At 55.2% G+C, this 16,063-nt stretch overlaps 1 protein-coding gene across 5 annotated transcripts in view; it reads right to left on the minus strand.

Moving 5' to 3' along the window:
- The window catches only part of LOC133341744 (tenascin-R-like), a 101,450-nt gene that overhangs the window by 14,947 nt on the left and 70,440 nt on the right, over window positions 1-16,063 (minus strand). For 3 of the 5 annotated variants that reach the window (XM_061550413.1, XM_061550414.1, XM_061550412.1), the window contains exons 7-13: window positions 13,039-13,154; window positions 12,543-12,687; window positions 5,834-6,100; window positions 5,079-5,273; window positions 4,578-4,667; window positions 3,368-3,631; window positions 1,968-2,267 (exon numbers count right to left, since the gene is read on the minus strand). In XM_061550413.1, coding sequence (XP_061406397.1) covers window positions 1,968-2,267; window positions 3,368-3,631; window positions 4,578-4,667; window positions 5,079-5,273; window positions 5,834-6,100; window positions 12,543-12,687; window positions 13,039-13,154 — 1,377 coding nt within the window. The remainder of the gene's footprint in view (window positions 1-1,967; window positions 2,268-3,367; window positions 3,632-4,577; window positions 4,668-5,078; window positions 5,274-5,833; window positions 6,101-12,542; window positions 12,688-13,038; window positions 13,155-16,063) is intronic. The other 2 variants (XM_061550415.1, XM_061550416.1) reach the window with 2 other exon arrangements.

The raw sequence follows: 16,063 nt of genomic DNA on the forward strand, positions 1-16,063 counted from the left end.
CGGTACTTGATGTGGTAATTGTCGGGCCTCGGTTCCTGGGCTGGCCACGTTATCTTAAGGCTGTCGGACGTTACGTCATAGGCCTGCAATGTCCCCTGCAGCGCAGTCCGAAACTGCACGGGGGGAAAAGAGCGGCAGAGGCCGACGATCGTGGGAGGTTCAGCCCGTCGCGTTCGCCCGGGCTCGGTGCCACAGAGCCCATCGCCGCTTTTAAGCGACCGCTCAGTTTTTTTGATCAACCACAGCGAGATTAAGGGGCTGGGATCGACTCCCGCCGAGTCTTTGAACTCGCGACCTTCGCACGCCAAGCCATCCGTAGACATATTAAATGAGAACTAATGTGGGTAATAAACATTGACACCTACTATGGCTGAACCTAGCACGATTGGCTACGCACGGTACGAAAGAAGTTGAACATGCATCACACACTACATATATAGATTGAACACGGAGGCTTTCGCGACCAATGTGATTCATGATAACGTTATTGTTTTTTTTGCTCGCGTAAATGTAAAAAGTCTCGACCTCCCACCTCCACCCGTTTGCTCACCACGTGGCAAGCTGATTAACAGGCTGGCGTCAGGTGGTGGAGGGTGTACGACACGCAATGTTTCCCGACGCAACCTGGCGACGACATTTGGTCGAGAAAGCCCGCGCGTCACGACGGTCCCATCGCAGGTAGCTCGTACCCCCCGCGCGCCGGGAGGGTGCTGCGGTTATCCTCCATGCAATGGATGTTACGGAGGTTGTTTTTGTATGTTTCTTCTTGCCTTACTGAACGATGGATGCACATTCTCCATGCGCACGTGCCGTTGTCCGCGCACGTGCACGCACATTGTAAGCGCTGTGCATGCAAAGAACCGTTCAATTATGTGAGCGCTTCTCGACTCCAGCTCCGACGAAGCCCGCTCCACGGACCGGACTTTCACGTACAAGTTAAGCCACTGCGCACTGCACGCAGTTGAAGGGCGGCAATCACGGAAGGTTGTACCGTGTTACGTAGTGGGGTGGGGGTGGAGTTTGGAGTTGAGAAACACTGACCAAGATCACAATCCACAACCAACCTGACATTTGCCGCATGCGAGTCGGTGTCCACGCTGACGGGAGACGCAACCCAAATAAAACCCAGAGGGCCCATGTGCTGACGACTCTCTGGCCGCGTGCCCCCGGTTTGTCTTACGCGAGCTAGGAAGTTTTGGGAGTGAAAGAAAAACATTTATCGGGGGTCTGACTTTCACAAGCGCCGCCACAGTCACGGTGGACGTGGCTCTGGGTGGCTCTCTTAAGGATTCCCCCCACCCCCACCCCGTCCCTGGCGTTGTGAACGGATGCAGTGACATCAGAATCAAGGGCTGTCGGGTTTTGGGTTGCGTCTTCCTTCAAACACGACGGTGGGACGCTGTGAACACCAGGAGTCGAAAGTGGCCAAAGACTGGAAGGGACATTTGTTGTCGATGGGAAGGAGGTGGAGTTGGAGGGGACAACAGCTTTGGCTGGGCGGAGCGAACTATCCAACCAAAGGCTGGCCCTACTCCCAACCCAGAATAATAGCTAACCAGGCACTACTATTAGCTATACTGCTAACCCTGACCCTAACTTACCAACCAGCCACGACTACTAGCTATACTACTAACTCTGACCCTAACTGACCATCCAGACAGGACTACTAACACTCTCCACCCAACCAACTAGTATTATCCATACCTCTAATCTTGACTATAACCAATTATCCTACCGACCACTAATACTCCCTCCCACTATTCCTCGCCTAAACCAACTTCGCCAACCCACACCACGAGCACTAACCTTCCATGACCCTGACCGTACCGCTAACCCCATCTCCGGCTCCTTCTCTACGACGAGTCCCCTTCCACCCTCCTTTCGCTTTTCGCTTCTGGCGTCCGCTGGGACCCCCGCGCGCTTCAAAGAGAACCGCGCTCCGGCACAGGTGGGCCCCCGCCGGGTACCTGTGGCCACATCTCCCAGCACGGCCTCTCCCGTGGTCATGCCCTTCACGGCCACCAGCGACACGTCGTAGCGCCGCTCGGGCAGCAGGCCTGAGACGAGCGCGTCGCTCTGCCCGCCGTCGATGGTGACCACCCGCGGGCCCTCCCCGGGGCCCTCCCCGGGGCCCTCCCCGGGGCCCGGCGCCGACTCCGACACCCGCAGCACGAAGGCGTCGACCGGCACGGTGGGCGGGTCCCAGGCCACGCGGAAGCCGCTAGAGCTCACGTCGGAAAAGTGCAGCGTCTGCACGGGGCGGAAGCCTGGCGCGGCGCGACAAGGGCACGAGCCACGCTTGATCAGTAACCGCCTCGCCGCACCTCTGTGCCACCAGTAACATCTGAGCCGAGCCAGCGCGGGGGCCATAGCGGTACGAGGTTTGTTCTTTTCCAACTGGACATTTGCCGTAACGAGCCGGGATCAAACCGTGGTTCGCTGGCCTCATGAGACATCTGAATCTGGCTCGGGGGCCAAGCAGGGCCAGGCCTAACAACGAAGTTCACTCGTTTGACATCAAGCGGTTACAGTGTGAGTCGCTTACACCTGTCCCGACGTGTTCGTTGCGTGCGTTGTTAGCAGCACGGCTCGGCTTCTGCAGTGGAAAAAACGACCGGGGCTTCTCCTGAGCTGCGGCGGGACTGTTTTGCTTGAATAAGTGGCTGTCTAATTTAGTAAAAAAAAAAACTTAAAGGACTTTAATTAAATGGAATTTTTTTTTTATCTCACTCAGGATTAGGACAAATATGTACCCCTTCATGAGAAAATAAGCTAAATAACGTCATGACGCATTTACCGTGTCAAGGCAATTCACTGCTCCGAATTTCAATTGCAAACCCATCGAGTGGATGAGAGGTTGCTGTTACAAGACGGTGTCTCTAGGAGGCAGTGCAGGCAAACAGTTTCCTGAAAAAACTATCAGGAAACTGTTGGGTGTCTCTGGACCCGAGGCAAATTGTCCCACCTGCCACGCACTCTCTACGACCCTGACCAAGGCCTTTTAGCAGGGCCTAATTTTCATCCCAGGGCAGTCCGGGGCTCTGCTCTTGATAAGATCACGTGACAAGTTCCTTCCCCCGCACCTCCGATCAGCGCGGTTAGCTACGCACGGTGGGAACAGAAGATCAATGTACATACGCACGTACGTACAAGTCAAGCGCTGTGATCGATTGCAAACAATTCTTTGACGAGAGTATTCCCTCCACGATTCATCACTGACCTACGTCGCACACTAAGGGGAACAACGGCACGAGAGATATTGTTCCCAACCGACCGCCGGCCCTCAAGGCTGAGCGGGCGACCACTGTCTTCACGGAAAACTGCTCCGCTACTCTGTTCCGCATCGTTCCGCGCGACTCGCCATCACCTGTGTTCGCCGACAGCGTCGCGGGCCGGCTCTTCTCGAGGCCGCTCTCGGCCTGCAGCACCACGGTGTACTCGGTCGCCGGGCGGAGGCCCGTCAGGTTGGCCGACGTCTCGGAGCCGGGCACGGCCAGCTCGCCGATGGCGCCCGTGCCCGAGATGTGCATGATGGCGTAGCGGTCGACGCGCGCCCGGCATGGGTCCCAGCGCACGGTGAGGCCCGTGTCCCACGCGTTAGTCACTTGAAGGTTCAGCGGGCTGTCCATCTCTGCAACGACGCGCGCAAAGGTCGAGGGTCAGCCGGGCGGCGGTGGCTACGCGCTGTGGAGGCGGCAGCGGCAGGTTGGCGGATGACCTCTAGGAATTCTTGCGGAAAACCCATCCAGTGGGCATCAAGGTGCCGTACTTCTCTGGCTCGCCGGTATGGGATAGAGCGTTGCCCCCTTGCACGCGTGGGTGTGGCCCGTGTGGTCCGGTTTCCTCCCGCACGTATATCTAGACACTCATTAATTGGCTGAAAACATCTTGGGCAACTGTTGGGGCCGGCTCATGGCCTGGCAGCTTTGCCTGAGGTTCCTCCCACCGCTGAGTTGCTGGGCCACCTCCAAAAAGAATTAACTTAACAGTTACCTTTTCACAGCCAATTATTACGATTTGAAAATAGATTTTTGAACAAAAGGCATTGAGTGGCCTAACCCAGAAAATCAATGACGAATCCATTATCATGCCCATTATTTAACCAGGAGATGAAACAGCATCTGAAAACTCCTTTCTTCAGAACCGATTTTTTTGTGTTTAGTTTGTTGTTGTTGGCTACGTACTTTGCGAAAGAAGTTCAACATACACACGTGCCTCTTTTGCAAGGGCGATCAATGACGGGCGCATTGCATACGTGGTAGGAAACCGGAGTGCCTGGAGAAAATCCACGTGGGCGAGGGAGACAACGCTCCATCTCCATACAAAATGGAACGGGTTCCACCTTGCTCCACTGCCGCACCCGGGCAAGCCAGGTGATGGCGACATCGATGCCCTCGGGAAGAGTTTCAGGAGTTTGTCCGACCCACACAACCCTCGCCTCCATGGATGGTGCTGGATTACATCCCAAGGAAACTCTAATCAGAGGGGGGGGGGGGGGGTTGGTGGGCCCTCCTGAGTGACCACGGTGGGGGGGGGGGGGTCATGGGAGGATGGTGGTGCGGGTGCCCCCCCCTTACCTGTGCGGGTGTTGATGGTCGAGGGTTTGCTCTGAATGTCGCCCCTGTATGCAGTCACCCCGACGCCGTACTCTGTCCCGGGCATCAGGTCTGTACGCTCGTTCACATTCACAGCAGTGACACCCAGTCGTGAAGCTCGGCATTTAACTCAGAGTCACAGGAGTTACACTCACTGTTACACAATGCTAGTTGACGATGCTGTTTCACTTGTTACATTTTGTCGTCACCGAGACATTCTATAGTTGCCCATTCCCTGCCATGTTTAATAAATTCTGTTTACGTTCAATCATTTTTTTTTAAACGGTTGCCCGCAAGGGGGGCAGCCAAAGAGCCGCCCGCACGCGGCTTCGGAGCCGCCGGGTGCTGATTCCTGGGCCAGATCGTCACGGGGGGCCCCGACCCAAATGTCGATTCTGAAATGTTCGACGCTGCGGACGCCGCAGGCATCGCCAACGAAGGCCCCTCCCGCTAGGACGAGCGGGTCGGGGCATCGGCGCGCACCGGTAATGGTGACGGCGGAGGTGAGGTCGGGCCCCTGGTGGGTGACGTTAATGCTTCCGTGGGGGCCGCCGGCGATGGGGGCGAACACCACCCGGTAGCCGTCCACCTGGGCGCGGCTGTTCTCCCACTCGAGCAGCAGGCCGCCGCCGCTCTCGCCCTGGTGGCTCGCCCTCAGGTTCCGCGGCGCGTCCAGCGCTGGGGACAGAGCGGGGGGGGGGAGGCGGGGGGGGGGGGGGGGGGTGCCGTCACAAGTAATTTCCGGGAGCACGGGGCAGGGAACCTACGGCGCGCGAGCCAGAAGCGAGCTGCAACTCCGTGTAATTCGCCCCGCGACTTGTATATGTGTCCATGCATGTTGAACTTCATTCGCGCCGTACGTAGCAGACCGCGCTCATCATTTAATTCGCCCCGCGACTTCGTTCTTTTGCATTTCGTGGCCACGTGAGGCCTACGACTGTCAGCATAGTAGCGGCACTAACCGTCAACTAGAGGGGGCTCATTGTTTCTCACGTTTTATTTCCCCACAAAATATTTGTGAAAAATGGAATGCTCGGCAACATGCCACATCAGTCTATCTATCCGTCGGTCCATGCGTCGGTCAGTCCTTCCATCCGCCATCGGTTGATCTGTCTGTCCGGTCGTTCATCAATCCATCAGTTGACCCATCTGACCGTCCATTTGTCCGTCTATCCATCAGTCTGTCCATCCGTATCCATCCGTCGGTGTCTGTCCGTCCGTGGTCCGCGCGCACCGACCTGTGGTGAAGCTGGCGTGCAAGGCGCCGCTATGCGCGAGGCCACGCTCTGCGCGCAGCGTCGCGTGGTAGAGGCGGCCGGGCCGCAGGCCCTGCAGCGTGTACTCGGTGGCCGTGGGCGGCAGGCCCAGCTCGGTGGGCCGCGCGTCGCCCGTCGTGCGATACGAGAGGCGCAGGCTGGTGACGCGCGCGCGGCTCCGCTCCCACGACAGGTGCGCGTACGAGTCGGTCACCTCGCGCACCTCGAAGGCGCGAGGGCCGTCGATCGCTGACGCGTCCGTGCGTCGAGGCAGCGGCGGGGGTAAATCAGGATCGGGATTTGGGATCGGGGGGGGGTGAGGATCAGGACCGGGATCGGGATGAGGATCAGGATTAGAAATGGGGAGGAGGCCAGCGGTGGGAGAGATTTGGATAAGGGTGGAATTTTTGGGGTGGGAAAAGGATCAATGTTTTGGGGATTTTTGTTTCAGAGAGGGGATTGAGGAACGGCTGGGATCGGAAGGGGAAATGAATGATGGATGTGTAAGGGTGGGATGTTCGGCGTGGGATTTTTGGCTCTGAAGGAGAGACACACGACGGTTTTTGAGGATGGAGGTGGGATTCAGAGGATCGACGCAGCAAAGAGGGTGCCGTGGAATTGGGCAGGGTTTCAAATGGACGGCGATTGTCAGGTGTGGAATGTGGTGAGAGGAAATGAAAGGGCTCGCAGAGACAACGGAAAGGGGTTTTGACGCGATGATTACAGGTGTGCGGGGAACGTCGCTTGGGATGGACGCGGAATGAGGCAGCAGCACGGAGGAGATTACGGGAAACAGGACCGGCAGGGAGCGTGCCACAGTGGGGTTTGTTTACCGGTGGCGAAGTTCGTTTACCGATGGAATTTGTTTACCAATTGAGTTTATTTACCGGTGGAGTTTGTTGTTTACCGGTGTAATTTGTGCCAAGCATGGGGCGGAGCGAGGGGGGTCGCGATCATTTTCCAGGCAGGTAGCGGCAAAGCGAACACGAGCGCGGGGAGCATGGGGCAAGGGAGTCGATGCAAGACACGGAACAGGTGGAGGTGTGAGTGGGAACAACGGAGGGCAGGTAATGGGGATTCAGGTTTGCAGGTAAGAGCGGGAGTTTGAACACAGAGAGAATTCACGGCCGTTAGTTATATTTCCTTTTTTTTTGTTAGCACAGACTGGTATAGATGCATACGTATCATGAGCAGTATACATTACAAGTCATTGACAAAGCAGTAGAACAAACAGCTCAAGCCGACTGTGATAGCACGTACGCGAACTAAAAAAAAGTTGACTTCGGCAGCTAGGACATGGTCGGAATCTCGGGTGTCATTTGCAGCCGAGTGATGGCCAACCGCTCGCGAGGGCGGACACCGGCGTTGGTTTTTATTTTGGGATGGCGACCACCACTAAGCTGTGTTCAGAACGTGCGCAAGAATGGTGGCGGCATTGAGGCGTGCAAAGCATGCTGGGATTTAAAACAACAACGAAAAAAGCGTCACAGTTTGTTCTTACGAGCTGGTGGACGGTCCGAGGGATGTGCGTGGAACATGCACAGGAATGGTGAAGTCGTCTAGACGTGCAAGGCATGCTGGGATTCATGACATTGTTTCTTTTGAAGGACACATCTTTGTGCGCATTATAATTCGTTTTCAGCTTTGCACTCATCGCAAGGTCGTTTTTTCTTCTGAATCGCCTCTTAAGCTGGAGGGAGTGGGTGGAAAAAGTCTTTGAATTCTGACAAAGTCCCATCGCTGTCACGGCACCGTTGTTATTGTGACTGAAGAAGGCTCGTTGCACGGCACGCAAGCGCTGCCGAAAAGTTGATGAGAGACGGAAAAGTTCGCGGGCGGGCCGGGGTCGGTTGAGGGGGAAAAAAAGACATCAACGGCTCGTATCGCGATCGCATTCCAGGTCGCGCAGGTGCGAGCGAGCGAGCGGAGGTGAACGCCGCCTTGCGCTTCAAGGGACCCCTCGTCTCGTGTTTAGGCGGAAGATGAAAGCCGGTGGTGGTGAATCGAGGTCATCTTTGTTTTTTTCTAGTTTATTGTACTTCTATGACCTCTTCCCCCTCCCTCCCTCCCTCGCCCTCCGGTTGCCGGGCTAGATTCCTGATTTATCTATCAAAGAGATGGAAAACCAGAGGGAAAGATGATTTACGTGACGTCTGACATCGCCTCTCTCAACACCGCCGCAAGATGGGTGTGAAGCTTCGGTCAGTTCACTGGCCGGTTCGCTTGCGGCGAGGGTAAATGTGGGTAGTTGCGTGGGTAGCCGCCAGTGGCTGATTGCTGCCTTCGTTTGGGGGGTCTACGCGGTTTTGCAGTCACGCAGGTGGATCCGTGTGAGAAACTGGAAAGTGCTGGCAGTGTCCTCTCTCACATTGAGACCCGGAGACTCGCACGGAGGCCCACATACTCTCACACACAGTCACCATAGAGATAAATGCGGTCACGGAGACCGATTGGAAAAACAACAACTGGCGTGCAATGGCAGGTGCTCCATCATCGGTGCTTTCTCCACCAGTGCGGCACATGGAAACAAAGCCAAAGATAAAGATCCCCCGTATAACCCCCAACAGACTGTTGGGCCAAGTGCTGTTAAACGAGCACCTATGAAGGCCGGCACGGGACACAAAGGGGGTGGGTGGCCAGCGACCTTTCCCGGACGCCTTTGTCTCCCCATTTCTGATGTTTACACACCACACCAGGTACTCCTATAGGAGGCCAGGACCAGTCCACTGTTATTGGTCGTGAGGAGAAATCCAATTCAGGTCATGGGGTTTGTAGCGCAGTGTGCTAACCACTGTGCCACTGCTCCCTATGTATGTATGTATGAGTGTGCGCATTCCCACACATATACATACATACATGCGTATGCATAATACATACATACAGACATCTGCAACTTTACTTTAGTCGGTTGAGAGCTCATTAAGGCAGCAGTCGCTTCCGCAAGGGAGAGCACACAATCCATGCAGCTTCCTGAAAGAACTGCTCTGGTGGTAACCCACCACAACCTTGCCTTCGCCTTGCTTCGATCTACGAATCCAACCGCACGTGCAATCTAAGACTGAAAAAAGTCGAGGCTGAATTTGTGGCCTCCTCAACGTTTGGAGTCAGGCCCCCCCCCCCCCCCAGCTCCTGCCACTCATCTGGCCAAGGTGGAAGAGTCGGTCCCCCGTTGCCCCGTTTCACTGATCTCCGCTGTACGCAGGAGCGACCTCTGCCTCCTCCCTTCCACTCGCATTTCCTCCGGGGCCACCGCCAGTTTGCGAAGTGAACGTGAGAGAAGTGGGATTGACGTGGGCAGTTGGGGTAGGGAGTCTCGGAGGGCACAGGCACTTGATCCACTCCACCCCACTCCCCACTTTGTCCCCACCCACCCACCCACAGCCGCACTACGCGCAACCCCCGACCCTCGTTTTTCGAAATAAAAATACAAAACAAAGCTAAGTGGAAAATTCAGCCGCCAATGACGTCGGCCCGCGATTACCCTTGACAAATAAGGGAGCGCTGGTCGCGCGGCACGCTAATTTCAACTTTGGCAAACCACAACGTGCCCAAGGCTTGAAGCCCGTGTCGTCGTGACGACGCTCTCGGCCGCTCGGATCAAAGGGGCCTCCCTGTGACCGCAAAAAAGGGCTCCGGAAACCCCTCTGTAAGGGGGAGAGACGAGAGGTAAAGTCTGAGGGTAAATAAACAGGGGCGTTCGAGGCGGGAGTGCCACCCGTGTCACTGTACGAACCAGGGCCGGACCCGAAGTATATGCAGCTACAATGGAAGTCAACGGCATTTGAGCACGGGCGCCCGAGACGGATGCTGGGAATTTCACGTCTTCTTCTTTCGCACCGCCGATGTCGACGCCGAGCGACAGCTCGCTGCAGTGTGCGATCTGGGCGGTCGAGCCAGACAACTGCGTCGGGAGCCGGCTGGAGTTGTATCGCCTTTCCCGTGGCGAGACGCAAGAAGCGACGCAGAAGTACGGTCGTGAACACGGGGCTGGGTATGCGTGCTGTCTAGCGCCGGGTTCGGGGAAACGCGTGCGTAGCAGCGGCGGCGGTTTACTGCCGAGTCGGGTGAAAAGGAGCGGCCTCAGCGAGAGTGGCGGACCAACGGGAAGAATAGGGGGGCTTGAGGACAGATGTTGGTTGGACACTGTTCGGGCAAATGTTGGAGGTCACGTCGCCACGGTGCTGCAGGTGCGGGGTCTGGCGGAGGGTATAAAGAGTTGGCAATGAGGGGCGGTGGCGTCAGCAGCTTTGGCCGTGACGACGTCATGAACTTTATCTACAATATTGGTAATGCGAATGTCCGGTGTTTAGGAAGCCGCTGGAGCTGTGCAATTATAAATCTAGATGCTGAAAACTAATTTGTCGTCCTTCCCCCTGCACATCCGATTAGCGCGGTTGGCTACGTACGGTGTGAATGAAGTGCAACGTACGCACAAACATACGTACAACATACGTACAAACACACATACAACATACGTACAAACATACATACAGCATACGTACAAACATACATACAACATACGTACAAACATACATACAAATATACATACGTACGCAGCAGCCGAACACGGCGGCGTCCGTGCCTGTTGCAGCGGCTAACGAGGGGGCAATCTTGTAATTTGGCGATTTGTAGCAAATCCAAAAAAACGAGCTTTGATGGCAAACTTTGTTTTTACAACGCAGCCGGAGAGGGCAGCTCTCAAATGCGCCCATTTAAGGTGCCCTCACCCACGGGATAATCATCGCCCGGAATGCGGCCGACCCCGACAGATCTCGGAAGCTAAGCGGAGTTTGAACCTGGTCAGCACCTGGATGGGCGATCACACGCGTGGCAGCTTTTGCCACGCGTGTGCGCGCGTTTGCGGCCGGACAAAGACAGGGAAGCGGCAGTGTGGTGGTTAGCGTGCCGCGCTATAAACCCGGCGGGCCGAGTTCGACTCCCGCTCAGGGCCAACACCAGTGACGATTATCTGAACAGGCCCTGGGCCTCCTCTAGGTCGACTCAGTCTCAAATGAGTACCCGGTGCGGTGTGTAAACATTTCCACTGGGGAGACAAGGGTGGTCAAGCAGGGTGTTGGCCACCCACCCTCTTGTGGATCGTTCCGGCCTTCATAGGTGCTCGCTATCAGTACTTGCCCCTACAGTCTGTTAAGGCTATAGGGGGATCTTTGTCCTTTGTGTGGCTGGAAAGAATGGGATAAATGACTGCGGCACGGGAAAAGGAGGAAATGGTTCTGATGCGAAAGGGAAGGATTCAGAGCTGATTGGACTTGCCGATGACTGATACCGGCAGTATCCAGATCGGCACTGGGCAGTTGGAGGCGGTCGCCCTTCAGCAACGACAGAGGGCGGAGAAGCGACGCTGACAACAGCAAGGGGATAGCCGGGCGGCTAAAACGCAGCAAGTTGGCGCAATGGAGAGCACAGGTGGTGCATCCGCCGGTCATCTCAGTCAGTCAACCCATGGCACCCTGGGTCTGTTCCGTGACCGCCTGTCAGCAAGCCTTCGACACTTCATGTGGCCTCAAAGTGCACCGAGCCTGGCACAAGCGCCGCGGTGGCGTCATCGCAGCTTAATAGTTGTTCACGAAAATAAAATTAAATAAACTTCCGTCAGTAACAGGAAAATATCAGGTGGGCTGACGCTTTTGGGCAGAGAGAGGGGGGTACATTCTGACGGTGCAGGCACAGCGCATACGTTACGCGCGACTCTACTCCGTGCGTGTGCAGGGAGCTCGCACGCGCATGGAGACAATGATCCTCACGTGGCCTCTAATAGGCCGTTGGGGCAAGTGCTGTTAGCGAGCACCTATCGACACCGAGGGGGGTGGCCAGCACCACGCCCGACCGCCTTTGTTTCCCCATTGTTGATGTCTACTTCACACCACACCAGGTACATAAGGCCGAGGCCCCAGAACCGCTTCGGATATTCCCCCACCGATGTTGATGACGAGTGGGAATCGAAAACTCGGGTTCCTGGGTTCGTAGCGCGGTGTGCTGACCACTGCGCCACCGCTCCCCACACACACGTACACGTGCGTGGGTTATATAATAATGGGGGGCTGGCCCGTAGCGTGGAGTTTCCTGGACTAAGTTTTGCGGCACGAGCACCTGCAGCGGTGAGTCCGTGCGCCGGAACGCGCGCGGCCGGTGCTGCACAACAAAACAAAGATCCCCCCTTGTAGCCTTGTAGAGTATTGGGGCAAGTGCTGTCAGCGAGTAGCAACACCTACGAGGCCGCCCCACGTGGGTTGCCGGTACCACGCCCGGCCGCATTTTGTCTTCCCTCGTCGCGATGTTTACACACCGTACCCAGGTACTTGTTTGATGTTGAGTCAAGCTAGGGGAGGCCCCGGACAGATTCACTGGTGCACGCACAGACAGTCTCACACACACACACGGGCGCTACGACCAAATACGTGCGCGGGAGCGCAACGGCTTGTGGCTTTGCCTTGGAGGCAAAACATGTAAATGTTCCCATCAAGTTTGTGCGCGCGATGATGATGAGTGCGGACCGCGACGCCTCCAACCCACCGCGCATCACGCGCTGCCGCCCGAAGCGGATCGTCGTGCGGGGTGTCAGAATTTCAGCGAAACCCCCCAACATTTTCCGTGTGATCGTTTTGCGAACGTGACCGTGAGTGGGCGGCGAGGATGGCAGGGGGGGGAAGGGGGGGGCGGCAGCACTCACGCGTGGCGAGGGTGGCGGCGGCGGGAGGACCGTGCGCGCCATCCAGCACGCCCACCAGCCGCACCTCGTACTCCTCGCCGGGCAGCAGGCCGCTCTGCACGTGCGACGTCGCGTCACCGTGCAGGTCCGTCACCACGTCCGCCGCCTGCGAGCCCGCGCGGGAACGAGAGAGAGAGAGACGAGAGACGAGAGACGCCCGCACGGTCGCACGAACGTTGGTTTTCGTTCACGGTCACTCTTCCGTCCCTTGCGAAATTTTAATGCAAAGGTGCGGTCTGATAAAACCCGAGATAATTTCTCTTTCATTTCTACACGTGAGGATCTCTATAATTATTATCGATGACGGGCCCATGATATGTATATTTTTACACCGTACGCAATCGATATTTTGAAACGCATCGAGCTTCACGTGGAATGCGGAGGGCCGGTTGTGCATTTGCGTGGCAGGTGGAACGTGTACGAGGGGTCACGCGCAGTGACCGGCGGCTGCGGTTACCCCGTGGTGGAACGTAATCTGCCAGCCGTCAAGCGGGACGGAGAAGGGTTCCCACACGACCTCCACCTCCGTCTCCGCGATGGACTTGAACCTCAGCCCCTCGGGCTTCGACAGATCTGCGGCGGCGCACATGGGGAGGGTGGGGTGGGGAGGGCACAGCGAGAGGTCACGTCACGTGGGGAGGGGAAGCGACGTGATGGGGTTGATCTCTCTCCCGCTCTCTCTCTCTCCCGCTCTCTCTCTCTCTCCCGCTCTCTCTCTCTCTCCCGCTCTCTCCATGCGGCTGTGGTACTCCCCTGCGATGCACGACCATTTGCTTTGAGTCTCACGCAGGCACCGTGTGGACACGTGCTCGACGAAAGTCTAACGGGTCTTACTTTAACGGCTGGGTTCACACAGGCGAACGTTACGAATCGTGTTTGATTTGAGTCGGGCCACCGTAATGAACTGGCAAAAGTTTTGAGTTTTATCAGGTTCTAAAGGACCATTATATACGAATGCAACCACCTTCTCCGGGTCCTCTGTTTTTGCCCTCCACATTTAAAAACATGCATTTAGAGCAAGGCCGTAGCCATGGAGTCAACATTGGGGGGGACCAAATCTTCCAGGGTGTCTGGGGGTCTCAACCCATAAAAATATATCAATTTGAAAACTCACTTCCTGTCTAATAGTGTATTGTATTACATTGCTCTGTTTTTACTTTTTTACCATTTCTTGTTTCATTGTATATAATGGCAGAAATTATGGATTCATAAAGTACAACCATAACAGCAATCATATAAAAATAAATCTATGCATTGATTTATATGAAGACAAGTCCAGATATTGTGGCCAAGGTTTAGCAAATTGTTGTTTTATTCTTTTTTATAGCAATATGTTGGGGGAGACATTTTGAGCATATTTGAATATTGGGGGGAGATGTGTCCCCCCCAATATATTTTATAATTATGGCCTTGATTTAAAGTATTTTGCCGCTTTACATTTCCACACGATAAGCCCCTTTACTGAGCTATCAGTCGTGGCCAGGTCGCTTCTGAAAAAAGAGCTATATAGCTCAGTGGGCCTTACCTGGTAAAATAAAAAAGAGTTTCGTTCAAATCGTGTTCCCTGTGTGTACATTTTCTCTGTTGTCTTCCCCCCACCACCCCCGAAATATTATCCTCTTTGTGCTGCCAGTGTCATTGTGCAAGATGAAGAATCCTTTCAGAACTCTCGCGTAGCAGTGCAGCGGCCCGCAGAAGCGGATCTCTAAGAACCGTTTCCCGAGGTCACTTTGCGTGACCTCTGATCCACACGGTAAAGGTCGGCACGTCCCGCCCCACGCTGCTGCTTCAGAGTAAATGTTTGTCACGTGACAGCCAACCCAACCCAACTCCCCCCCCCCCCCCCCGTAATTTTTATTTCATTCTGATAGCTGACGTTTAGCCAAATTATGCCTATAACCACGTTTAATTGCGATTTGTTTATCGTGCAGCCATTGGTGACCAGGCTGAAGCCGTAAACTCGCTCGGCTTGAGAAGCGCGGCTTAATCGCAGGCAGATGCCTGCGATTCGAACCGAGGCTCTCTCGGACGCCAGCTCGGCTCTCGAACCTCCAGGCCACCTGGCCACAAACGTCGAGCAGCGAACGGGCAGGAGCCAGCTCCGCGGGACAACAGGGACAAGGCCCAGAGGGAGCAATTCACTTGCTTCTCATTAGTTGTTATGTAACGGGCACACATTTCGCTTTCTTTAACTTATCATTCTGATTCAACGTCGAAATTAATGTCTAGCTTGTACCCATGCCAACAACGCTGCGCCCCCCCCCCCGCCCCCCCATTAATGATTGCAGCGCAGAGACCCAAAAACTCCCAGACGACCCCAGTGGGCTTGGCGAGCGAGCGAGACCTACTGTGAGGTCCAGTCGAGGACAACAGCAGAACTTTTTAAGTCGAACTCTGTGGATTTCATTTCGTCACTCTCTCAAGCCTAGTTGACTAAAGCGGTCAAAATATAGCCCCACTTAGCAGCTACGCTTCTTTAGAGCTGCTTCTTGTCCTTTAGTTTGTTGTCCTTACACCCGCACCTCCGATGAGCGTGGCTGTCTACGTATGGTGCGAAAGAAGTTCAACGTACGTACGTACAAATGTAAATGCGAGGAGCTTTTTCAATCCCCCCCCCATCATTAACTATCGGGTCAGGATATCAGCAACGTCATCAATTCTCTAGACTCTACTCTCTATCGACTTATACGTCCAATTGCCACGAGTGTGTTCCGCAGGGCACCGCGGCTCCTAGTGACGCTACTAAGCCGTTCTCGACCTCCGTCTTCACTCGTTGGCTTCGTGTCGTCAAGATCCGTCGCGCCGTCGCGTTTTGGTGAACGGTGGTCGCAGTCCTCGTCACGATTTGGTGATTTCCATCCCCTCATTGTCAACGTTGATACCGTGAAAAAACACAATTCGCTGATGGATATTTTCACCACTTTGTCCACTTCAAACATGTAACACCGCGAGCCGCCGCAGTCCATCTTAAGCCCCCGTGTGTGCGCATGCGTGTGTAGTCACGGCTGAAAGGGTCTTTTGTGGGGGGCCGAGGGTGGGGAATTGGTGGGAAATTTGAGATCTGCATCCGATGGTTAAACCTACACGTCTCAGACCTCTCTGCGTCCAAATCCGGAGAGAGAGAGAGAAAAAGCAGCAGCCTTACGCGATTAATTTTAACCTCCGATTATATTTTTTCATCGAGGCATAATAAGCTAGACTTGCCTTTGATGACTGTAGGAAGGGGATATTTTTTACGAGACCGATTGGTGGTGGGGGGGGGGGGTCCACGCACGATGCCCGTGTCGGATTAGTTTCGTGTATTTTTTCCCCGCCTGGGTCAAAACCTCCAAGAAGCCACGACCGCCGGGATTCCACAGCGTATAAATTCATGCCGCGCGTAACGGTGCAGCTATGTGGTCCGTTGTACCATCCGCAAAAAAAAATATATGTATTTGTTTTAACCTCTTACATTAATCTTCTTGGTTCTTTCGGTAAAGTCA

Source organism: Lethenteron reissneri, chromosome 12, assembly GCF_015708825.2.
Source record: "Lethenteron reissneri isolate LAM-NWPU_2019-01 chromosome 12, ASM1570882v1, whole genome shotgun sequence".
NCBI lineage: Eukaryota > Metazoa > Chordata > Hyperoartia > Petromyzontiformes > Petromyzontidae > Lethenteron > Lethenteron reissneri.